At 42.7% G+C, this 27074-nt stretch overlaps 1 protein-coding gene across 1 annotated transcript in view; it reads left to right on the top strand.

Annotated features, from left to right (window-relative positions):
* Window positions 1-10668: 10668 nt before the first annotated feature.
* LOC120029338 (BTB/POZ domain-containing protein 3-like) overlaps window positions 10669-27074 on the top strand; it is a 30261-nt gene continuing 13855 nt past the window's right edge. The window contains exon 1 of the mRNA XM_038974572.1: window positions 10669-11015. Within this exon, the coding sequence (XP_038830500.1) occupies window positions 10669-11015 (347 nt within the window). The remainder of the gene's footprint in view (window positions 11016-27074) is intronic.

Genomic DNA, 27074 nt, shown 5'->3' with positions numbered 1-27074 from the left:
AGAGATGTCTGTTTCACACCACATGACAGTAGGCTACATGGAGAGAGCTGTCTGTTTCACCACCATAGACAGTAGGCTACATGGAGAGAGCTGTCTGTTTCACCACCATAGACGTAGGCTACATGGAGAGAGCTGTCTGTTTCACCACCATAGACAGTAGGCTACATGGAGAGACTGTCTGTTTCACCACCAAGACAGTAGACTACCTGAGAGAGCTGTCTGTTTCACCACCATAGACAGTAGGCTACATGGAGAGAGCTGTCTGTTTCACCACCATAGACAGTAGGCTACATGGAGAGAGCTGTCTGTTTCACCACCATAGCCAGTAGGCTACATGGAGAGAGCTGTCTGTTTCACCACCATAGACAGTAGGCTACATGGAGAGAGCTGTCTGTTTCACCACCATAGACAGTAGCTACATGGAGAGCTATCTGTCTGTTTCACCACACTAGACAGTAGGCTACATGGAGAGAGCTGTCTGTTTCACCACCATAGACAGTAGAGCTACATGGGAGAGAGCTGTCGTTTCACCACCATAGACAGTAGGCTACATGGAGAGAGCTGTCTGTTTCACCACCAATAGACAGTAGGCTACATGGAGAGAGCTGTCTGTTTCACCACCATAGGACAGTAGGCTACATGGAGAGAGCTGTCTGTTTCACACACCATAGACAGTAGGGCTACATGGAGAGAGCTGTCTGTTTCACCACCATAGACAGTAGACTACATGGAGAGAGCTGTCTGTTCACCACCATAGACAGTAGGCTACATGGAGAGAGCGGTCTGTTTCACCACCATAGACAGTAGGCTACATGGAGAGAGCTTGTCTGTTTCACCACCATAGACAGTAGAGCTACATTGGAGAGAGCTGTCTGTTTCACCACCATAGACAGTAGACTACATGGAGAGAGCTGTCTGTTTCACCACCATAGACAGTAGGCTACATGGAGAGAGCTGTCTGTTTCACCACCATAGACAGTAGGAGAGACTGTCTGTTCACCACCATAGGAGAGAGCTGTCTGTTTCACACCATAGACAGTAGTATACAGTGAGAGAGCTGTCTGTTTCACCACCAGAGACAGTAGGCTACATGAGAGAGCTGTCTGTTCACCACCATAGACAGTAGACTAAATGGAGAGAGCTGTCTGTTTCACCACCATAGACAGTAGGTACAGGAGAGAGCTGTCTGTTTCACCCCATAGGACAGAGTAGCCTACATGGTAGTAGGAGCTGTCTGTTTTCACCACCATAGACCGTAGGCTACATGGTAGAGAGCTGTCTGTTTAACCACCATAGACCAGTTAGACAAATGGAGGAGAGCTGTCTGTTTTCACCACATAGACAGTAGGACTACATGTAGAGGAGATGTCTGTTTCACCCACTAATAGACAGTAGGTTCATGGAGAGAGCTTGCTGTTTCACCACCCATAGTACAGTAGGCTAAATGTGGAGAGAGCTGTTTGTTCACAACATAGGACAGTAGGGCTACAGGAGAGAGCTGTCTGTTTCCACCACCATAGGACAGTAGGGACTACATGGAGAGAGCTGTCTGTTTCACCACCATAGACAGTAGGCTACATGGAGAGAGCTGTTCTGTTTCACCACCATAGACAGTAGGGCTACATGGAGAGAGCTGTCTGTTTCACCACCATAGACAGTAGGCTACATGGAGAGAGCTGTCTGTTTCACACCATAGACAGTAGGCTACATGGAGAGAGCTGTCTGTTTCACACCATAAAGGGGGGGCCAGTAGGCTACATGGAGAGAGCTGTCTGTTTCACCACCATAGACAGTAGGCTACATGGAGAGAGCTGTCTGTTTCACCACCATAGACAGTAGGCTACATGGAGAGAGCTGTCTGTTTCACCACCATAGACAGTAGGCTACATGGAGAGAGCTGTCTGTTTCACCACCATAGACAGTAGGCTACATGGAGAGAGCTGTTCTGTTCACCACCATAGACAGTAGGCTACATGGAGAGAGCTGTCTGTTTCACCAACCTAGACAGTAGAGCTACATGGAGAGAGCTGTCTGTTTCACCACCATAGACAGTAGGCTACATGGAGAGAGCTGTCTGTTTCACCACCATAGACAGTAGGCTACATGGAGAGAGCTGTCTGTTTCACCACCATAGACAGTAGGCTACATGGAGAGAGCTGTCTGTTTCACCACCATAGACAGTAGGCTACATGGAGAGAGCTGTCTGTTTCACCACCATAGACAGTAGGCTACATGGAGAGAGCTGTCTGTTTCACCACCATAGACAGTAGGATACATGGAGAGAGCTGTCTGTTTCACCACCATAGACAGTAGGCTACATGGAGACAGCTGTCTGTTTCACCACCATAGACAGTAGGCTACATGGAGAGAGCTGTCTGTTTCACCACCATAGACAGTAGGACTACATGGAGAGAGCTGTCTGTTTCACCACCATAGACAGTAGACTACATGGTCTGTTTCACTACCATAGACAGTAGGCTACATGGAGAGAGCTGTCTGTTTCACCACCATAGACAGTAGGCTACATGGAGAGAGCTGTCTGTTTCACCACCATAGACAGTAGACTACATGGAGAGAGCTGTCTGTTTCACCACCATAGACAGTAGACTACATGGAGAGAGCTGTCTGTTTCACCACCATAGACAGTAGGCTACATGGAGAGAGCTGTCTGTTTCACCACCATAGACAGTAGACTACATGGAGAGAGCTGTCTGTTTCACCACCATAGACAGTAGACTACATGGAGAGAGCTGTCTGTTTCACCACCATAGACAGTAGACTACATGGAGAGAGCTGTCTGTTTCACCACCATAGACAGTAGGCTACATGGAGAGAGCTGTCTGTTTCACCACCATAGACAGTAGGCTACATGGAGAGAGCTGTCTGTTTCACCACCATAGACAGTAGACTACATGGAGAGAGCTGTCTGTTTCACCACCATAGACAGTAGACTACATGTCTGTTTCACTACCATAGACAGTAGGCTACATGGAGAGAGCTGTCTGTTTCACCACCATAGACAGTAGGCTACATGGAGAGAGCTGTCTGTTTCACCACCATAGACAGTAGGCTACATGGAGAGAGCTGTCTGTTTCACCACCATAGACAGTAGGCTACATGGAGAGAGCTGTCTGTTTCACCACCATAGACAGTAGGCTACATGGAGAGAGCTGTCTGTTTCACCACGATAGACAGTAGACTACATGGAGAGAGCTGTCTGTTTCACCACCATAGACAGTAGGCTACATGGAGAGAGCTGTCTGTTTCACCACCATAGACAGTAGACTACATGGAGAGAGCTGTCTGTTTCACCACCATAGACAGTAGACTACATGGAGAGAGCTGTCTGTTTCACCACCATAGACAGTAGACTACATGTCTGTTTCACTACCATAGACAGTAGGCTACATGGAGAGAGCTGTCTGTTTCACCACCATAGACAGTAGGCTACATGGAGAGAGCTGTCTGTTTCACCACCATAGACAGTAGACTACATGGAGAGAGCTGTCTGTTTCACCACCATAGACAGTAGGCTACATGGAGAGAGCTGTCTGTTTCACCACCATAGACAGTAGACTACATGGAGAGAGCTGTCTGTTTCACCACCATAGACAGTAGGCTACATGGAGAGAGCTGTCTGTTTCACCACCATAGACAGTAGGCTACATGGAGAGAGCTGTCTGTTTCACCACCATAGACAGTAGACTACATGGAGAGAGCTGTCTGTTTCACCACCATAGACAGTAGGCTACATGCGCTGCTATGTTGTGTTGGTCTCTTTTTTCCTCAAGTGTTCTGGTCAGAGCCTTCTGGGTAACCCCCTCTCTTGTGCTCACTATGTGTTCCAGTACCTCAGAGCCCCCTGGATAACCCCCTCTCTTGTGCTCACTATGTGTTCCAGTACCTCAGAGCCCCCTGGGTAACCCCCTCTCTTGTGCTCACTATGTGTTCCAGTACCTCAGAGCCCCCTGGATAACCCCCTCTCTTGTGCTCACTATGTGTTCCAGTCCATCAGAGCCCCCTGGATAACCCCCTCTCTTGTGCTCACTATGTGTTCCAGTACCTCAGAGCCTTCTGGGTAACCCCCTCTCTTGTGCTCACTATGTGTTCCAGTACCTCAGAGCCCCCTGGGTAACCCCCTCTCTTGTGCTCACTATGTGTTCCAGTACCTCAGAGCCCCCTGGGTAACCCCCTCTCTTGTGCTCACTATGTGTTCCAGTACCTCAGAGCCCCCTGGGTAACCCCCTCTCTTGTGCTCACTATGTGTTCCAGTACCTCAGAGCCCCCTGGATAACCCCCTCTCTTGTGCTCACTATGTGTTCCAGTACCTCAGAGCCTTCTGGGTAACCCCCTCTCTTGTGCTCACTATGTGTTCCAGTACCTCAGAGCCTTCTGGGTAACCCCCTCTCTTGTGCTCACTATGTGTTCCAGTACCTCAGAGCCTTCTGGATAACCCCCTCTCTTGTGCTCACTATGTGTTCCAGTCCATCAGAGCCCCCTGGATAACCCCCTCTCTTGTGCTCACTATGTGTTCCAGTACCTCAGAGCCCCCTGGATAACCCCCTCTCTTGTGCTCACTATGTGTTCCAGTACATCAGAGCCCCCTGGATAACCCCCTCTCTTGTGCTCACTATTTGTTCCAGTACCTCAGAGCCCCCTGGATAACCCCCTCTCTTATGCTCACTATGTGTTCCAGTACCTCAGAGCCCCCTGGATAACCCCCTCTCTTGTGCTCACTATGTGTTCCAGTACCTCAGAGCCCCCTGGATAACCCCCTCTCTTGTGCTCACTATGTGTTCCAGTCCATCAGAGCCCCCTGGGTAACCCCCTCTCTTGTGCTCACTATGTGTTCCAGTACCTCAGAGCCCCCTGGATAACCCCCTCTCTTGTGCTCACTATGTGTTCCAGTACCTCAGAGCCCCCTGGGTAACCCCCTCTCTTGTGCTCACTATGTGTTCCAGTACCTCAGAGCCCCCTGGGTAACCCCCTCTCTTGTGCTCACTATGTGTTCCAGTACATCAGAGCCCCCTGGATAACCCCCTCTCTTGTGCTCACTATGTGTTGCGGTACCTCAGAGCCCCCTGGATAACCCCCTCTCTTGTGCTCACTATGTGTTTCCGTACATCAGAGCCCCCTGGATAACCCCCTCTCTTGTGCTCACTATGTGTTCCAGTACCTCAGAGCCCCCTGGATAACCCCCTCTCTTGTGCTCACTATGTGTTCCAGTACCTCAGAGCCCCCTGGATAACCCCCTCTCTTGTGCTCACTATGTGTTCCAGTACCTCAGAGCCCCCTGGATAACCCCCTCTCTTGTGCTCACTATGTGTTCCAGTACCTCAGAGCCCCCTGGATAACCCCCTCTCTTGTGCTCACTATGTGTTCCAGTACCTCAGAGCCCCCTGGGTAACCCCCTCTCTTGGGCTCACTATGTGTTCCAGTACCTCAGAGCCCCCTGGGTAACCCCCTCTCTTGTGCTCACTATGTGTTCCAGTACCTCAGAGCCCCCTGGATAACCCCCTCTCTTGTGCTCACTATGTGTTCCAGTACCTCAGAGCCCCCTGGATAACCCCCTCTCTTGTGCTCACTATGTGTTCCAGTACCTCAGAGCCCCCTGGGTAACCCCCTCTCTTGTGCTCACTATGTGTTCCAGTACCTCAGAGCCCCCTGGGTAACCCCCTCTCTTGTGCTCACTATGTGTTCCAGTACCTCAGAGCCCCCTGGATAACCCCCTCTCTTGTGCTCACTATGTGTTCCAGTACCTCAGAGCCCCCTGGATAACCCCCTCTCTTGTGCTCACTATGTGTTCCAGTACCTCAGAGCCCCCTGGGTAACCCCCTCTCTTGTGCTCACTATGTGTTCCAGTACCTCAGAGCCCCCTGGGTAACCCCCTCTCTTGTGCTCACTATGTGTTCCAGTACCTCAGAGCCCCCTGGATAACCCCCTCTCTTGTGCTCACTATGTGTTCCAGTACCTCAGAGCCCCCTGGGTAACCCCCTCTCTTGTGCTCACTATGTGTTCCAGTACCTCAGAGCCCCCTGGATAACCCCCTCTCTTGTGCTCACTATGTGTTGCGGTACCTCAGAGCCCCCTGGATAACCCCCTCTCTTGTGCTCATTATGTGTTCCAGTACCTCAGAGCCCCCTGGGTAACCCCCTCTCTTGTGCTCACTATGTGTTCCAGTACATCAGAGCCCCCTGGATAACCCCCTCTCTTGTGCTCACTATGTGTTCCAGTACCTCAGAGCCCCCTGGGTAACCCCCTCTCTTGTGCTCACTATGTGTTCCGGTACCTCAGAGCCCCCTGGGTAACCCCCTCTCTTGTGCTCACTATGTGTTCCAGTACCTCAGAGCCCCCTGGGTAACCCCCTCTCTTGTGCTCACTATGTGTTCCAGTACCTCAGAGCCCCCTGGATAACCCCCTCTCTTGTGCTCACTATGTGTTCCAGTACCTCAGAGCCCCCTGGGTAACCCCCTCTCTTGTGCTCACTATGTGTTCCAGTACCTCAGAGCCCCCTGGATAACCCCCTCTCTTGTGCTCACTATGTGTTCCAGTACCTCAGAGCCCCCTGGATAACCCCCTCTCTTGTGCTCACTATGTGTTCCAGTACCTCAGAGCCCCCTGGGTAACCCCCTCTCTTGTGCTCACTATGTGTTCCAGTACCTCAGAGCCCCCTGGGTAACCCCCTCTCTTGTGCTCACTATGTGTTCCAGTACCTCAGAGCCCCCTGGATAACCCCCTCTCTTGTGCTCACTATGTGTTCCAGTACCTCAGAGCCTTCTGGATAACCCCCTCTCTTGTGCTCACTATGTGTTCCAGTACCTCAGAGCCCCCTGGGTAACCCCCTCTCTTGTGCTCACTATGTGTTCCAGTACCTCAGAGCCCCCTGGGTAACCCCCTCTCTTGTGCTCACTATGTGTTCCAGTACCTCAGAGCCCCCTGGGTAACCCCCTCTCTTGTGCTCACTATGTGTTCCAGTACCTCAGAGCCTTCTGGGTAACCCCCTCTCTTGTGCTCACTATGTGTTCCCGTACCTCAGAGCCCCCTGGATAACCCCCTCTCTTGTGCTCACTATGTGTTCCAGTACCTCAGAGCCCCCTGGATAACCCCCTCTCTTGTGCTCACTATGTGTTCCCGTACCTCAGAGCCCCCTGGATAACCCCCTCTCTTGTGCTCACTATGTGTTGCGGTACCTCAGAGCCCCCTGGGTAACCCCCTCTCTTGTGCTCACTATGTGTTCCGGGGTCTCCTGATTTACAAATTAAGCACTGAGTATAAAACTTGTTAGGGATAGGGTCTAGTTTCCGGAATTTCCGCCTGACTGACGTGCCCAAAGTACACTGCCTGTTACTCAGGCCCAGAAGCCAGGATATGCATATAATTGGTAGCATTGGATAGAAAACACTTTGAAGTTTTAAAAACTGTTAAAATAATGTTAAAATAATTTCTGAGACCATAACAGAATTGATATGGCAGGCGAAAATCCGAATAAAATCCAACCACAAAATATATTTTATGGAGCTCCCAGTCTCTTATATTGGTTTCCTATTGTTTCTATCTAAATCCGTCTCCCAGATTGCAAATCCTATGGCTTCCACTAGATGTCAACAGTCTTTATTAAAAGTTTCAGGCTTGTTTTTTGAAAAATGAACAAGAATTTGTGGTTTTGGTAAGAAGAGCACAGGAACAATATCAGTCTTTCAGCGCGCTAGAGAGAGGCCGTGCGCTTACTAATTAACCTTTCCTATTGAACATACTACTTTCCGTATGAAATATTATAGTTTATTTACATGTTAGGATACCTGAGGATTAAATAGAAATGTCGTTTGACTCGCTTTTTGGACTCCATTGTCTGCATGTTGAACGAGTGGATTAATGAAATCGATGGCGCCAAATAAACTGACTTTTTGGGATATAAAGAAGGATTTTATCTAACAAAACGACAATTCATGTTGTAGCTGAGACCCTTGGGATTGCAAACAGAGGAAGATATTCAAAGGTAAGTGATTTATTTAATCGCTATTTGTGATTTAGTGAAGCCTGTGCTGGTTGAAAAATATGTTGATGTGGGGCGCCGTCCTCAGACAACACAGTTAGATTAACAATAATTTAAGCTTTTAAATGATATAAGGTATGTTCATGAATGTTTAATATTACAATATTAAATATTACAATTATTTTTTTGAATTGCACGCCCTTCAATTTCACTGGATGTTGTCGGCATTTGTCCCGCTAGCGGGACGCCTATCCCTGGTGTATTTTAGCACCAACTAACCCATCCATTTAAATGTGAATTTAGGATATGTCAAACTAGCAAACCAGACAAACCAGGCAACTAAACAATGTTTTGGTTTATTTCTAGCTCATTAGTTAAGTTAGCTGGTTCAAATAATGACCATAGCTGACAACATCTTAACTTTAGCTAATTTTATTCTTTATTACAGGACAATAAACTCAACACAAGATCATTATTTACAAGTTATTGGTGAGCTAATTACAGAAAATAGCTCATGGTTGTGAGTGTGACAAATAAAAGCTGGGCATTGTCTTGTTGGCCTCACGTTATATCCTAATTTGACTTTGGTGCAGGTCATGCTATTCTTCGCATTACCGTCTCTTGTAAACAAACACTATATTAAATTAAATCAACGTTTATTCATCACATGTAACCGGTACAGTGAAATTGTTACTTGCATCGTGGAGTCTTTTGTTTAGACATAGCTAGCTAGCTAAACAAGGAACCGTAATCCAAACGGTGCATGAATCTGCAGATAATTAAAGTTAACCAACTAGGTTCAATGTTAGCTAGCTAAGCTATAACTAGCAGTGAAAATGTCTTTCTGAGATGCGAATAATATTATTACACAGATCATACACATAATGTTAGCTAGCAAGCCTGCCAGTTAACGTTAGCTAGCTAGCTAATAGTACGCTTCAACTTGCAATGAAAACATATAATATCAGAAAATGTAGCTAGCTAGACTCTCTTACCCGTTTACATGGATGAACGTTTCTCCCCCTCTGTCACGGTTGCCGTGGTTGCCCTTAGTTTGAAGATGTAATCCGGAGACAGGTGTTTTCTACAGCCTTCTTCTTCTCTTTTCGACTCCCGTCTCCTGGACAGGTGATAAATACAGATGAGTCATTAATGACAGATATTAAAACATTTGAATCTCCTCTCTCCACATGTCCTTATTAAATGACTATGTAAATATACTAACCTTAAATTCAACGAAAGCTTTATTGGCCCTGTTATTAAAGTTCAATAAAAGCAACAATTTAAAGACGGCAGCTCTTTATACATTCAGCATCATATTATAATGTACAATTTCATTGTGAAAAAATATAATTGACCAGGCATGCATAAATTAAGCAAATTCTGACAAAGGTCTCTTAGATCAGCATTGCCCTTTAGTATTTACAATATAACAAGTAATATGTACAGTTGAAGTCGGAAGTTGACATACACCTTAGCCAAATACATTTAAACTCAGTTTTTCACAATTCCTGACATGTAATCCTAGTAAAAATTCCCTGTCTTAGGTCAGTTATTATTTACAATATTTAAAATATTAAAAATCAGATGTATATTTAGGAGGGGCATCCCAAATGGCACCCTATTCCCTACACAAGTGCACTAGTTTTGACCAGAGACCTCTGTCCAAAGTAGTGCACTAAAAAGTGAATAGGGTGCAGCCATATATCATTCTCAGGAGGCCACGGTTGTCACTTTAAATCGAAGGAGTTGACTTAGCATATCCTAGTAGGCACTGTACCGCACTCAGCTGCAACAGCCAATCAGGGATCCCGAGTCTGCCTATTGGCTGACGTTGATGAGGATGCCTTGTGCTGCTTGATGGTGGTGGTGTTGGTGGGGGGGGGGGGTTATCTCATTCTCTCTCTCTCACTTCTGTTTCATCCTCATCCATTCATCTGCTGTAGTCAGCAGAATACAGGAGGAAGGGAGCAGAGTGTAGCACAGACACCGGAGCTGCTTACACAGAGCATCGTGCAGGAGAGACAGGACCTGAGCTACAGAGAGGAGAAGGAGAGAGGTAACGGGAGAGAAAGAGAGGGAGAAACAGCGAGAGAAAGAGATAAGCATAGAGAGAAAGAACAGATAGAGATACAGAGAGAAAGGGAGATAGAGAGATAAAGAGAAAGAGAAAGCAGGCTGTCTGCCTTAGGACGACTGCAGCTGCACTAAATCTCTTGGCTGTCACGGCCAGCACTCACCGGAGGAGAGAGGAAAGAGGAGATAGTGAAATCACTCTCCTCTCTCTTCTAAGGATTTCATTGGTACGGTATCTGGGACAAATAAGCGATGGGTACCCAACTAGACCGTCTGTCACCAGATCAAACTTAAAAGGACAACTGGAGGAAAAGAAAAGTTCCTTTGAATCATCCATTGGATTGCTCCTATCTATCTTCTCCAGAAAAAGCATTAGATTCTACCTTTCTGTTTCCTTGAGTAAAGTGAAGGAGAAGAGAGACAGTGCAGGATAACCCTGTAACTGTGTGACTGTCTGCTTCCTAAAAGATGAACCAACAATACAGTAGGAGGAGGATTTCTGACTGACTGACTATTTGCCCTTTGCTCTCCACTGTCCTGTCCTGTCGGAGCACCCACCCTCTGCATACACTCCCACTGCTCGGCGGGACAACACACTCATGGTGGATGCTAAGGGCCGGAACATGAAATGTCTGACCTTCCTCTTGATGCTCCCAGAGTCCGTCAAGAGCAAGTCACCGAGCTCTAAGAGCTCCAAAAAGACAGTAAACAGCGGCAGCGCTGCCGGGGGCAGTACCGGGTCCAAGCTGCCTCCGGTGTGTTATGAGATCATTACCCTAAAGAACAAGAAGAAAAAGAAGATGGCAGATATTTTCCCTAGCACTAAGAAGCATGGTGAAGGGTCGTCCACCACCACAGTGCAGGAGTACCAACAACAGAACCTGAATAACAACAATACCATTCAGAACTGTAACTGGCAGGGGCTGTACTCTACTATACGAGAGAGGTAGGTGAAACTAACTAACTCATATACCAGAGGTAGGTGACACTAACTAACTAACTAACTGACTAACTAGAGAGGGAGGGAGGTGACACTAACTAACTAACTAATATACTAGAGAGATAGGTGACCTTAACTAACTAACTAGAGAGGTAGGTGACACTAACTAACTAATATACTAGAGAGGTAGGTGACACTAACTAACTAACTAGAGAGGTAGGTGACACTAACTAACTAACTAATATACTAGAGAGGTAGGTGACACTAACTAACTAACTATTATACTAGAGAGATAGGTGACACTATCTAACTAGAGAGGTAGGTGACACTAACTAACTAACTAGAGAGGTAGGTGAAACTAACTAACTAACTAACTAGATAGGTAGGTGGCACTAACTAACTAACTATTATACTAGAGAGGTAGGTGACCCTAACTAACTAACTAGAGAGGTAGGTGACACTAACTAACTAACTATTATACTTGAGAGATAGGTAACATTAACTAACTAACTAGAGAGACAGGTGACACTAACTAACTAACTAGAGAGGTAGGTGGCACTAACTAACTAACTAGAGGTAGGTGACACTAACTAACTAACTAGAGGTAGGTGACACTAACTAACTAGAGAGGTAGGTGACACTAACTAACTAGAGATGTAGGTGACACTAACTAACTCATATACTAGAGATAGGTGAAACTAGCTAACTAATCTACTAGAGATGTAGGTGACACTAACTAACTCATATACTAGAGAGATAGGTGAAACTAAATAACTCATCTACTAGAGAGGTAGGTGACACTAACTAACTAATTAGAGAGGTAGGTGACACTAACTAACTAACTAGAGAGGTAGGTGACACTAACTAACTAACTCATATACTGGAGAGGTAGGTGACACTAACTAACTAATAGGTGACACTAAATAACTAACTCATATATTGGAGAGGTAGGTGACACTAACTGACTCAAATACTAGAGAGGTAGGTGACACTAACTAACTCATATACTAGAGAGGTAGGTGACACTAACTAACTAACTAGAGAGGTAGGTGACACTAACTAACTAATTAGAGAGGTAGGTGACACTAACTAACTAACTAGAGAGGTAGGTGACACTAACTGACTCAAATACTAGAGAGGTAGGTGACACTAACTAACTCATATACCAGAGAGGTAGGTGACACTAACTAACTCATATACTAGAGAGGTAGGTGACACTAACTAACTAACTAGAGAGGTAGGTGACACTAACTAACTAATTAGAGAGGTAGGTGACACTAACTAACTAACTAGAGAGGTAGGTGACACTAACTAACTCATATACTAGAGAGGTAGGTGACACTAACTAACTAACTAGAGAGGTAGGTGACACTAACTAACTAACTCATATACTGGAGAGGTAGGTGACACTAACTAACTCATATACCAGAGAGGTAGGTGACACTAACTAACTCATATACCAGAGAGGTAGGTGACACTAACTAACTCATATACTAGAGAGGTAGGTGACACTAACTAACTAACTAGAGAGGTAGGTGACACTAACTAACTAATTAGAGAGGTAGGTGACACTAACTAACTAACTAGAGAGGTAGGTGACACTAACTGACTCAAATACTAGAGAGGTAGGTGACACTAACTAACTCATATACCAGAGAGGTAGGTGACACTAACTAACTCATATACTAGAGAGGTAGGTGACACTAACTAACTAACTAGAGAGGTAGGTGACACTAACTAACTAATTAGAGAGGTAGGTGACACTAACTAACTAACTAGAGAGGTAGGTGACACTAACTAACTCATATACTAGAGAGGTAGGTGACACTAACTAACTAACTAGAGAGGTAGGTGACACTAACTAACTAACTCATATACTGGAGAGGTAGGTGACACTAACTAACTCATATACCAGAGAGGTAGGTGACACTAACTAACTCATATACCAGAGAGGTAGGTGACACTAACTAACTCATATACTAGAGAGGTAGGTGACACTAACTAACTAATAGGTGACACTAACTAACTAACTCATATATTGGAGAGGTAGGTGACACTAACTGACTCAAATACTAGAGAGGTAGGTGACACTAACTAACTCATATACTAGAGAGGTAGGCGACACTAACTAACTCATATACTAGAGAGATAGGTGACACTAACTAACTCATATACTAGAGAGGTAGGCGACACTAACTAATTCATATACTAGAGAGGTAGGTGACACTGACTAACTCATATACTAGAGAGGTAGGCGACACTAACTAATTCATATACTAGAGAGGTAGGTGACACTGACTAACTAACGAACATACTAGAGAGGTAGGTGACACTATCTAACTAACTAACTAAAAGGTGACACTAACTAACATATACTAGAGAGATAGGTGACACTAACTAACTCATATACTGGAGAGGTAGGTGACACTAACTAACTAACTCATATACCAGAGGTAGGTGACACTAACTAACTAACTCATATACTGGAGAGGTAGGTGACACTAACTAACTAACTCATATACCAGAGGTAGGTGACACTAACTAACTAACGCATATACTGGAGAGGTAGGTGACACTAACTAACTAACTCATATACCAGAGGTAGGTGACACTAACTAACTCATAAACCAGAGGTAGGTGACACTAACTAACTAACTAGAGAGGTAGGTGACACTAACTAACTAACTCATATACTGGAGAGGTAGGTGACACTAACTAACTCATAAACCAGAGGTATGTGACACTAACTAACTCATATACCAGAGGTAGGTGACACTAACTAACTCATAAACCAGAGGTAGGTGACACTAACTAACTCATAAACCAGAGGTAGGTGACACTAACTAACTAACTCATATACCAGAGGTAGGTGACACTAACTAACTAACTCATATACCAGAGGTAGGTGACACTAACTAACTCATAAACCAGAGGTAGGTGACACTAACTAACTAACTCATAAACCAGAGGTAGGTGACACTAACTAACTAACTCATATACCAGAGGTAGGTGACACTAACTAACTAACTCATATACCAGAGGTAGGTGACACTAACTAACTAACTCATATACCAGAGGTAGGTGACACTAACTAACTCATAAACCAGAGGTAGGTGACACTAACTAACTAACTCATAAACCAGAGGTAGGTGACACTAACTAACTCATATACCAGAGGTAGGTGACACTAACTAACTAACTCATAAACCAGAGGTAGGTGACACTAACTAACTAACTCATATACCAGAGGTAGGTGACACTAACTAACTCATAAACCAGAGGTAGGTGACACTAACTAACTAACTCATAAACCAGAGGTAGGTGACACTAACTAACTAACTCATATACCAGAGGTAGGTGACACTAACTAACTAACTCATATACCAGAGGTAGGTGACACTAACTAACTCATAAACCAGAGGTAGGTGACACTAACTAACTAACTCATAAACCAGAGGTAGGTGACACTAACTAACTAACTCATATACCAGAGGTAGGTGACACTAACTAACTAACTCATATACCAGAGGTAGGTGACACTAACTAACTAACTCATATACCAGAGGTAGGTGACACTAACTAACTCATAAACCAGAGGTAGGTGACACTAACTAACTAACTCATAAACCAGAGGTAGCTGACACTAACTAACTCATAAACCAGAGGTAGGTGACACTAACTAACTAACTCATAAACCAGAGGTAGGTGACACTAACTAACTCATATACCAGAGGTAGGTGACACTAACTAACTAACTCATAAACCAGAGGTAGGTGACACTAACTCATATACCAGAGGTAGGTGACACTAACTAACTCATATACCAGAGGTAGGTGACTCATATTCACAAGCTTTTTGGAGTGAATATGATTTGGATCTCCACACTTTTCTGTTCTGGGCCAGGTCCCAGGCTGGGCGGTGAGCAGAGACCAGGGAATCATACTGTAACCTCAGCATCTTCTAGAGCAGAGACCAGGGACTCATACCGTAACCTCAGCATCTTCTAGAGCAGAGACCAGGGAATCATACTGTAACCTCAGCATCTTCTAGAGCAGAGACCAGGGACTCATACTGTAACCTCAGCATCTTCTAGAGCAGAGACCAGGGAATCATACTGTAACCTCAGCATCTTCTAGAGCAGAGACCAGGGACTCATACTGTAACCTCAGCATCTTCTAGAGCAGAGACCAGGGAATCATACCGTAACCTCAGCATCTTCTAGAGCAGAGACCAGGGAATCATACCGTAACCTCAGCATCTTCTAGAGTAGAGACCAGGGAATCATACCGTAACCTCAGCATCTTCTAGAGCAGAGACCAGGGAATCATACTGTAACCTCAGCATCTTCTAGAGCAGAGACCAGGGAATCATACCGTAACCTCAGCATCTTCTAGAGAGGACACCAGGGAATCATACCGTAACCTCAGCATCTTCTAGAGCAGAGACCAGGGAATCATACCGTAACCTCAGCATCTTCTAGAGCAGAGACCAGGGAATCATACCGTAACCTCAGCATCTTCTAGAGCAGAGACCAGGGACTCATACCGTAACCTCAGCATCTTCTAGAGCAGAGACCAGGGAATCATACCGTAACCTCAGCATCCTCTAGAACAGAGAACAGGGAATCATACCGTAACCTCAGCATCTTCTAGAATAGAGAACAGGGAATCATACCGTAACCTCAGCATCTTCTAGAGCAGAGACCAGGGACTCATACCGTAACCTCAGCATCTTCTAGAGCAGAGACCAGGGAATCATACCGTAACCTCAGCATCTTCTAGAGAGGAGACCAGGGAATCATACCGTAACCTCAGCATCTTCTAGAGCAGAGACCAGGGAATCATACCGTAACCTCAGCATCTTCTAGAGTAGAGACCAGGGAATCATACCGTAACCTCAGCATCTTCTAGAGCAGAGACCAGGAAATCATACTGTAATGTAACCTCAGCATCTTCTAGAGCAGAGACCAGGGACTCATACCGTACCTTCAGCATCTTCTAGAGCAGAGACCAGGAAATCATACTGGAATGTAACATCAGCATCTTCTAGAATGGAGACCAGGGAATCATACCGTAACCTCAGCATCTTCTAGAGAGGAGACCAGGGACTCATACCGTCACCTCAGCATCTTCTAGAGAGGAGACCAGGGAATCATACCGTAACCTCAGCATCCTCTAGAACAGAGAACAGGGAATCATACCGTAACCTCAGCATCCTCTAGAACAGAGAACAGGGAATCATACCGTAACCTCAGCATCTTCTAGAGCAGAGACCAGGGACTCATACTGTAACCTCAGCATCTTCTAGAGCAGAGACCAGGGACTCATACCGTAACCTCAGCATCCTCTAGAGCAGCGACCAGGGACTAATACTGGCCTAAATGCCAAGCCTCATGTCTGTAGGAATCCTGGCACCATCCCCACGGTGAAGCATGGTGGTGGCAGCATCATGATGTGGGGATGTTTTTCAGCATTGGGAACTGGGAGACGAGGGAAAGAGGAATGGAGCAAAGTACTGAGAGATCATTGATGAAAACCTACTCCAGAGCACTCAGGACCTCCGACTGGGGTGAAGGTTCACCTTCCAACAGGACAACGACTCTAAGTACACAGCCAAGACAATGCAGGAGTGGCTTTGGGAAACAAGCCTCTGCCCAGCCATTTACAAACATTTCTGAAAACCTGTTTTCGCTTTGTCATTATGGAGTATTGTGTGTATATTGATGAGGGAAAAAACAATTTAATACATTTTAGAATAAGGCTGTAATGTAACAAAATGTGTCTGAATACTTACTGAAGGCACTGTATTTACAACTGCAACAGTGATGAATGTCATTGGAAGGGGTTAGCTCATCTGGTAGAGGGGTGTTGGTGTCCGTGCTTTCTTTTTGTAATCTATGATCGTTCGGAGCCCCTGCAACACACGCCTTGTGTTCGACCCCGCTGAATTGCATATTTGTACTGTTGAACCAAACTATTGTCTCGGTCACCTTTCCCTGTTTATAAACAGCATCTATCTCTTCAGTTTTTCCTACAAGGCTGCTATCAATACACGGTTTTTGATTTGGGTATGTTTTGAAAGATACTATCGGTATCACGTCATCTATTAATTTTTTGATGATTCCGGTGACTGAGTCGGTGTATTCATTGATATTATCTTCAGAGGCGACACGGGAACATATTCCAGTCCACGTGATCAAAACCGTTTTGGAGCGTGAATTCTGATTGGTCGGACCAATGCTGTACAGACTTGATCACCGGAACTTCCCTCTTGTAGGCGGGGAGAAGCAAGATGGAGTCGTGGTCAGATTTTACGAAAGGAGGACGGGAGAGGGGCTTATATCCATGTCGAAAGGTGTGCAACAGTGGTCAAGGGTAGAATTTCTACGAGTTAGACAGTTGATGTGTTGGTAATAATTTGGGAGCATGGTTCTCAAATTACTTTTGTTAAAGTCCCCCGCAACAATGAACGCTGCCTCCGAGAATGTGGTCTCCAGTTTGTGGCAACGTCATAGGATGCCACCTTTCCAAGTCAGTTCGTCAAAGTTCTGCCCTGCTAGAGCTGCCCCGGTCAACTGTAAGTGCTGTTATTGTGAAGTGAAAACGTCTAGGAGTAACAACGGCTCAGCTGCGAAGTGGTAGACCACACAAGCTCACAGAACGGGACCGCCGAGTTCTGAAGCGCGTAGCGTGTAAAAATCGTCTGTCCTCGGTTGCAACACTCACCACCGAGGTCTGCATCTGAAAGCAACGTCAGCACAACAGCTGTTCGTCGGGAGCTTCATGCATTAGGTTTCCGTAGCCGAGAAGCCGCATACAAAACTAAGATCATCATGCGCAATGCCAAGCGTTGGCTGGAGTGGTGTAAAGCTCACCTCCATTGGACTCTGGAGCAGTGGAAGCGTATTCTCTGGAGTGATGAGTCACGCTTCACCATCTGGCAACCGAGTCTGGGTTTGGTGGATGCCAAGACAATGCTAACTGCCCCAATGCATAGTGGCAACTGTAAAGTTTGGTGGATCAGGAAAAAACGATCTGGGGCTGTTTGTCATGGTTCGGACTAGGCCCCTTAGTTCCAGTGAAGGGAAATCTTAACGCTACAGCATACAATGACATTCTAAACGATGTTATGCTTCCAACTTTGTAGCAACAGTTTTGGGATGGCCCTTTTTTCAACCCCATTTCTCAACTTTCTTATGAATTGGAACACCGACTCTCCCCGTCCTTACTAATGCTCTTGTGGCTGAATAGAATCTAGTGACCTAGTGGAAAGCCTTCCTAGAAGAGTGGAGGCTGTTACAGCAGCAAAGGGCAGATCAACTCCACATTAATACCAATGATTTTGGAATGAGATGTTGGACGGGAAGGTGTCCACATACTGTTGGTCATGTAGTGTATTAGTGTATGAGAGTTACTCTTAGCATACAGCACAGGTGATTGATCTTTGATCTTCCTCTGGTTTTTTATTTTTATTTTTATTTTTATTTTTTATTTTTTAATTTTTTTAAGGGGTGGATCAGCTTAATATTGCGGAAAGAATGTTGCTTCCAATGTAATCGTCTGCATCATTTCCAATCCCCCATATTTTTTTGGGTAAATATATATATCCATACACGTATGCATACATATACACATATATACATACACATACCTATATAGACATACATACTTTTTTAAAGAATATACCTTTATTATTATTCCCCGCAAACCCTACCACCGATCCCCCAATTGGAGTAAACTGATAAACATTTCTGTTTTTACCTTCAATTTATACATCTTATACACATTTTACAGACACAGTCTACTTTATAATAGTTCTCTCTTGTTTGTTCTTAGTCCTTCCTCTATTTCTGTTGTCCATCCAGTTTGATTTCCACTTGTAACTGTGCTATTTCACAAAAGCTCCGCACCTATACACATTTCACAGATCCCGTATGCCCTACATTGTTTATCTTGTTATTAGTCCCACCCTTCAGCTCCACTCAACCCTTCCCATCTATCTTCCAACATCATCCATTTCGGATTTTTATTTGCCATATATTTTTCAACTGTGCTGTGATGCTTCACAAAAGATTTGAATCTTCCTATTCTCATAGCTTCCACGGATTGTAAATTAAAAATAAACATTTATGCTAAAATAATTATTATATTATTGATTGATTGACTATGGCTTTTCAAATCCCCCAGTATTGCTATCTGTAGCGTTAGTTCTACGCAAATGTTGCAATTCTTCAGCCATTCCTGGACCTGTGACCAAAAACGAGCTACATACGGACAATACCAAAATAAATGATCTAGTGACTCTGCCTCCTCACAGCAGAATCTGCAGAGCTGGGAAGATTGTATCCCCCATATATATAACATTCTATTAGTTGCAAGAATTTTGTACAGTAATTTAAATTGAAAAATTCGAAGTTTTGAATCCGGCGTTGTTTTGCGTATCAATTCATAAACCATGTGCCATGGAATGGGTACATCGAAAATCACTTCCCAACTATTTTGCAATTTATATGGCACAGCTGTCAGTTTTTTGGTCCTTAAATTAAATTGGTATATGTTTTTATTTATCACACTTTTCTTTAACCATTTATGTTCTTTAATATAGGGCCGACATACAAGTTCCTTACTTTTTTCCCCTTCTACTTGCCTCTTCCATTTTTGTGGTAATGCTGCAATTAATTGGTTGTAATTTTGGGTAGAGCAGACATTTCCATATGTCTGTGTTAGCTGCATGTGTGACATTACTCCACCAGTCCTATTTATGATATCATTCACAAAAATTATACCTTTTTTAAACATTTCTTTGATAAATACAGTTTTTTTATCAATTACTATATTTGAATTTAACCACAATATTTGTTGTACTATTTGTTCCGTCCTTTCAGGTGGATTAAACTGAAATTGCAATCAACTTTCTAAGGCTTGTTTAAAAAATAAAGATATTTTGGAGATTATTTCCTTTTCAAACAACCGAAAGTGAGCAGGTGTAATCTGAATAAAGGGAAAAAGGCCCTTCTTGAACATAGGATGAGACATTCGTACCAATTTACTAGAGAACCAGTTTGGATTTAAGTATAACTTTTGTATGACTGATGCCTTTAGTGAGAGGTCTAATGCTTTAATATTTAATAATTTCTGCCCTCCAAATTCATATTCGTTATATAAATAGGCCCTTTTAATTTTATCTGGCTTGCCGTTCCAAATAAAATGGAATATTTTTTGTTCATATAATTTAACTTCTTCTGGCTGCAAGCCCGACGTCGGTACACTTATGACAACAGCCAGCTCAAGTGCAGGGCGCGAAATTCAAAATATATTTTTTTTAAATATTTAACTTTCACACATTAACAAGTCCAATACAGCATATGAAAGGTACACATCTTGTGAATCCAGCCAACATGTCCGATTTTTAAAATGTTTTACAGCGAAAACACCACGTATATTTATGTTAGCTCACCACCAAATACAAAAAAGGACAGACATTTTTCACAGCACAGGTAGCATAAAGCACAACCTAACTAACCAAGAACCAACCAAACTAACCAACAAACAACTTCATCAGATGACAGTCTTATAACATGTTATTCAATAAATCTATGTTTTGTTCGAAAAATGTGCATATTTCAGGTATAAATCATAGTTTACATTGCAGCTACAATCAGAAATTGCACCGAAAGCAGACAGAATAATTACAGACACCAACGCCAAATACCTAAATACTCATCATAAAACATTTCTGAAAAATACATAGTGTACAGCAAATGAAAGACAGGCATCTTGTGATTCCAGACAATATTTCCGATTTATCAAGTGTTTTACAGCGAAAACACAATATAGCGTTATATTAGCTTATCACAATAGCCAAAAACACAAGCCCTTCCCCAGCAGTAAAAGTTAGCGATCGTAACAAACCAGTAAAAGATATATAATTTTTGACTAACCTTGATTTTCTTCATCAGATGACAGTCCTATAACATCAGGTTATACATACACTTATGTTTTGTTCGAAAATGTGCATATTTAGAGCTGAAATCAATGGTTATACATTGTGCTAACTTAGCTACTTTTTCCCACAACGCCCGGATTTTTTTCTGACACTTTTTCTGACACACATATTCTGACCAAATAGCTATTCATAAACATAACTAAAACATACATGTTGTATAGGAAATGATAGATCCATTAGTTCTTAATGAAATCGCAGTGTTAGAATTCTAAAAAATAACTTCATTACGACATCCAGCTTCGGTATAGCTAGAGTACCCAAAAGTTGGGCGCCGACGACTAGTTCACATGTACGACAGATATATGAAATAGCATCATAAAATGTTTCTTACTTTTGCTGATCTTTCATCAGAATGTTGGACAAGGGGTCCTTTGTCAAGAACAATCGTTGTTTGGATTTAGAACGGCCACTTTCCCTCTCGATTTAGCAAGCACACTAGCCAAGTGGCACGAATCTCTCCATCGTCAACAAAGTCAGAGAACGGAACACGGCAAAACTCCCGAAAAAATTTCAATAATCTGATTAAACTATATTGAAAAAACATACTTTACGATGATATGGTCAAATGTATCAAATAAAATCAAAGCCGGAGATAGTAGTCGCCTATAACGGCAGCTAAACAGAAGGCAAATCCAAGTCCCTCTTCGCGCTCTCCAGAAAACCGGAAATGGGGGACACGTCATACAAAGAGCTTGTATTCCACTTCAGACCAAGATAAACACTAAATTTCTTCTCTCACCGCCTCTTGACATCCAGGGGAAGGTCTATGAAGTGCACGTATACTAATACGTATCATGCCCATTTATAGGCAGGACCTAGAAGAGAGCATCGATTTCAGACTTTCCACTTCCTGGTCAGGAAGTTTGTGCCAAATGAGTTCTGTTTGACTCACAGATATAATTCAAACGGTTTTAGAAACTAGAGAGTGTTTTCTATCCAATAGTAATAATAATATGCATATTGTACGAGCAAGAATTGAGTACGAGGCCGTTTGAAATGGGCACCTTTATCCAAGTTACTCAATACTGCCCCTGCAGCCAGAAGAAGTTAAAAAGCAGGTCACTAGGTGTAGGCAAAACCATAAGCAAATAGGTAAACTGTGATATGATTAAAGAGTTAATCAGGGTGATTTTTCCACAAATAGACAGGTATTTTCCTTTCCATGGTAGCAAGATCTTATCTATTTTTGCTAACTTTCTATAAAAATTTATTGGAGTGAGATCATTTCTTTCTTTTGGGATTTGTATACCGAGTATGTCCACATCTCCGTCAGACCATTTAATTGGTAAACTACATGGCAATGTAAAATGTGTATTTTTTAGTGATCCAATACGTAATATGGTACATTTATCATAATTTGGTTTTAATCCAGAGAGGATAGCAAATGTATCTAGATCCTCTAAGAGGCTGTGGAGAGACTCTAGTTGTGGTTTTAAAAGAAAACATGAATCATCAGCGTACAATGACACCTTAGTTTTTAGGCCCTGGATTTCTAATCCCTTAATATTAATGTTTGATCTAATTTTAACAGCTAACATTTCAATGGCAATAATACATAGATATGCCGATAGTGGACAACCTTGTTTTACTCCTCTAGATAGTTTTAAACTTTCTGAGATGTAGCCATTATTTACTATTTTACACCTAGGGTTACTATACATAATTCTAACCCATTTTATAAGAGATTCCCCAAAATTGAAATATTCTAGGCATTTATATATAAACTCCAGTCGTACTTTATCAAAAGCCTTTTCAAAATCAGCTATGAAAACCAGGCCTGGTGTCCCCGATATTTCATAGTGTTCTATTGTTTCCAGTACTTGCCTTATATTATCTCCAATGTATCGTCCATGTAAAAAACCTGTCTGATTAGGATGAATAATATCTGACAATACTTTTTTAATTCTATGCGCCAAGCGTTTTGCATCACAACACTGAAGTGTAAGAGGTCTCCAATTTTTTAAATGGACTGGATCTTTATATATACCACTTGGGACCTGTTTCAGTAATAATGATATCACACCTTCTTGTTGTGTGTCTGATAATCTATCATTTATATAGGAGTGGTTAAAACAAGCTAATAATGGTCCTTTGAGTATATCAAAAAAAAAAATGTATACTTCCACTGGTATGCCATCCAGCCCTGGAGTTTTCCCATCCTTAAAGGCCCCAATTGCATCAAGTAGTTCCTCCTCTGTAATTAGGCCTTCACATGAGTCTTTCTGTACAGATGTTAATTTTACATTATTATTAGGAAAAAAATCCATACAATTAGTTTCAGTTAGTGGAGATGGAGGAGCCTGAAACGAAAACATATTCTTAAAGTACTTTACTTCCTCTTTCAAAATATAATTTGGTGAATCATGCGTGACTCCATCATTTGTAACAAGTTTTAATACGGTTTTTTTGGTAGCATTTCTATATTGAAGATTGAAAAAGAATTTGGTGCATTTTTCCCCATATTCCATCCAGTTCGCTTTATTTTTATAATATATTACACTGGATCTTTCTTGAATAAGTTCCTCCATTTCTTTTTGTTTTTCCTCTAACTTATTCTGTGCCTCTATGGTACCGTTTTTATTGTTATCTAACTGTACTGTTAGTCCTTCAATTTCCTTTGTTAATATGGACTCTTTTGATCTAAATTCCCTTTGTTTTATAGATGAGTACTGAATTGCATGGCCTCTAAAGGCACACTTAAAAGTGTCTCATACAATATGGGGATCTGCTGTACCTATGTTATGTCTAAAAAAGTCAGTTATAAATTCTTCTGTCCTAGTTCTAAACAATTTATCATCTAGTAGGCTTTGATAAAATTTCCAATATCCTCGCCCACGTGGAAATTCTGTAAGAGTAATATATATGCCAATTATGTGATGGTCCGACCGCATTCTGTCCCCTATCAAACACTTTTTAACTTTTGGTGCCAGAGAGAATGATATAAGAAAGTAGTCAAGGCGACTAGCTTGATTAAGCCTCCACCATGTATATCTCACTAGGTCAGGGTATTTAAGTCTCCATATATCCACTAATTCCAATATATCCATGACATTCCTGATTTCCTTAAGTGCCTGAGGGTGATAGTTTGTAGTGTGATTTCCTTTCCGGTCCATAGAGGTATTTAAGACCGTATTAAAATCTCCCACTATAATAATAGAGTCTAGTGTTGCTTGTAGAGTTGATACATTCTTATATATATTGTCAAAGAAGCTTGGATCATCATTATTCGGACCGTATAGGTTAATAAGCCATATCTGTTTATTGTCCAATAACATATTTAAAATAATCCGTCTACCTTGAGGATCTGTTTGGACAAGTTGCACATTTGGATCAAAATTACTGTTAATTAAAACCATCACCCCTTTTGAATTTCTTTGCCCATGGGAGAAATATATTTCGCCCCCCCAGTTCTTTTTCCACAAAACTTCATCTAAAACTGTTGAATGGGTTTCCTGTAAACAATAGATATTATAATCCTTCTCTTTTAGCCAGGTAAATACTGATCGTCTTTTCTTATTATCTGCTAAGCCATTACAATTGTAACTGGCTATACTTATTTCACCACTTACCATAATGAGACACACCTTTCAATTATTTTTATCAAAATATATGTTTGTAAACGTCCTATTAAAAAGTAACATAATGATTGAGTGTCTATATAGTTGTACCATGATATTTGCATTGCTACTAAGTAAACCTCCAATTGGTCCCTACTATTCCACCCGCTAAAAGCCCTCATCTCGAGTTGGGTTGTCATCCCAATGCCCGGCAGACCACCCTCGACCCCCTGTATCCCATAGCCCTGGACCGACTGGGATCCATCCTTCGAAAAGTACACACAGCGCCATCCACCGAACCGAAGCAGATCCATTGCCAAATGCATTTCCATCGCCCTCACCTCGATTTGTATTATATATTGCTGTGAATCATCCTCTATAGTCCCTAACATCTTTTACTTCTTTCTTCGCAACAGTTGTGGGATACACACATACACCCACACACATTCAGCCCTTACCCCCACACAACCATAAGCTCACTTTCTCAACAATTGCACCATCCCAGAGCCCAACTCAAGATAGGTCATGATTTACAAATGTACTTGCAGTTGCAGCTGCATGAGAAGGCCTGCAAGACCGCGCAAAAAAATGAGCATAAATGTAGAGATTTATTTACCATTGTCACATCCTAGATGATGGAGGTCAAATGTACACCTTCTTCCTGAAACACCCACAATACGGTCACCCGTATTGACCATATTCCCAAGCATCTCCATGCAGTCCGACTTTGATTTCGTGCCACCAGGGCCACAAAAATATACCCCCTCTCTCCGAGTGTGTCCGAGTGTGACCCCCTCCCCATGGGTTACTGCAGCTAGTGTTGCCAGCACTGCCACTGCCTGGGTGGGGGCACCCCACCGGAATCCCCACCGGCTAGGTACAAGGTTGTCAAGGTTCTCATTAGCAGCTTTGAGAATTTCCTTGTTTATTATGCTCTCCCTTTAGGGGGCTTTGTCTTTGCAGGACCAACCCTGCCAAGCAGGCTCAGAATCTTGGGGGGGCAGTGCTGCTCTTGGTCTCTGACCTCATTTTGGCTGCATACAGACCGCTTACAGCATGCACATAAAACAGTTAGGGACTTCTCCTTAGTATCTGGGCCATTCATGTGGGTGTCTAGGGTATAGGGCCATGGACCGTACCATTAAAAATAGGATAATAAATAATTAGATATAATTTATTTTAAAAATGTAGTTCCCCATGATAGGACAATAAATAAATAAGACGTATAATTCATTATAAAAGTATATCCACCATCTGAACAACATTGAAAGCCCTCTCATACCCGGCTCACAGCAATACATTGGCTCTGGGATATGCAACCATTTCATTACTCACTCACTCAACTTTCCAAACATAACAAGTAAAATAAACACACACCACAACATCCACACATACTGTGCCTTCTGTTTACTTAGTTTTTATCTTCACTATGTAGAAATAGTGCTTGTGTGTTCAATTAGTTATATGTGAAGATTTATAGAAAAGCTATATTTTTTATTGTATTGTTACAATCAATAACCGGGCTTGAATTGTGTTTATTTTCCTCATCTATGAGAACTTTGTAATTTTTAAAATAACCATGGAGTAGTCTTTGTGTCTCTGAACAACTGGTTATCAATATATAGTTTATCAATGACGAGAGCTACTCGTTTCGCTTTTAATCTATTTTCTTTGAAAATTGGATACAGAACTTTGCGCCGTTCTGCAATTTCCTTCGGAAACTGATCATTCATGCCAATTTTGGTCCCAGCAAGTCTTTTACCCAGGCTTTTAACCATTATTTTATTTTTAAATGAAGCAAATTTGGCAACGATTGGGCGTTCGTACCTCTGCCCTCTCTGTCCGAAGCGGTGTACACGTTCAAGTTGGATCTTGTCGATAACTTCGCGTGGAATCTGAAGCGCTGTAAGAAGGAACTCTCTAACTACAGATTCAGGAACTTCTCCTTCTTTCTCTTGGATATTTGTAAGTACCAAATTCTCTCTCATGGATCTAGTTTTTATGTCCAGTAAGGCTTCCTTCAGAACGGTGTTCTCCTTTTTAATTTCATTCATTTCGGTTTCAATCTTATTGACTGTCCCTTTTAGCTTGTGTGTTTCCTTCTCCAATGTCGCAGCTTTTTCATCACTCATCTCGAGGCTTGCCTTCAACTCTTTTATATCCTTACTAACTAATTCAAGTATACCCAGTTTGTCATTTATTGATTTTAACAGATCGGTTTCGACCTTTACCATTCCCGGTGGTGAGAATATTAAATCATCAGTGTCTGTTGAAGAGTCACGTTTTCGTTTTTGAATCGGTTCCCCTGTCTTACTCTCCGTCATGTTTGGGTGTTGCTTGTTTTCGTAATATTTGTCGATAAATGTCTCTAGTCTTAGGATTTGTTTTGTGTTATTATCCAGATTGAAGGTTATCACCCACCAGATTATTTAGTGCTAATATTTTAGTCTAATTTAGCAGATATTTCGTATATTATGTTTTATCTTGAGGTGCTCTACATAAC

Source organism: Salvelinus namaycush, chromosome 35 (genome assembly GCF_016432855.1).
Source record: "Salvelinus namaycush isolate Seneca chromosome 35, SaNama_1.0, whole genome shotgun sequence".
Classification (NCBI taxonomy): domain Eukaryota; kingdom Metazoa; phylum Chordata; class Actinopteri; order Salmoniformes; family Salmonidae; genus Salvelinus; species Salvelinus namaycush.
Note: the sequence above shows the minus strand (reverse complement) of the source record. Positions and strands in the feature narration are given on the sequence as shown.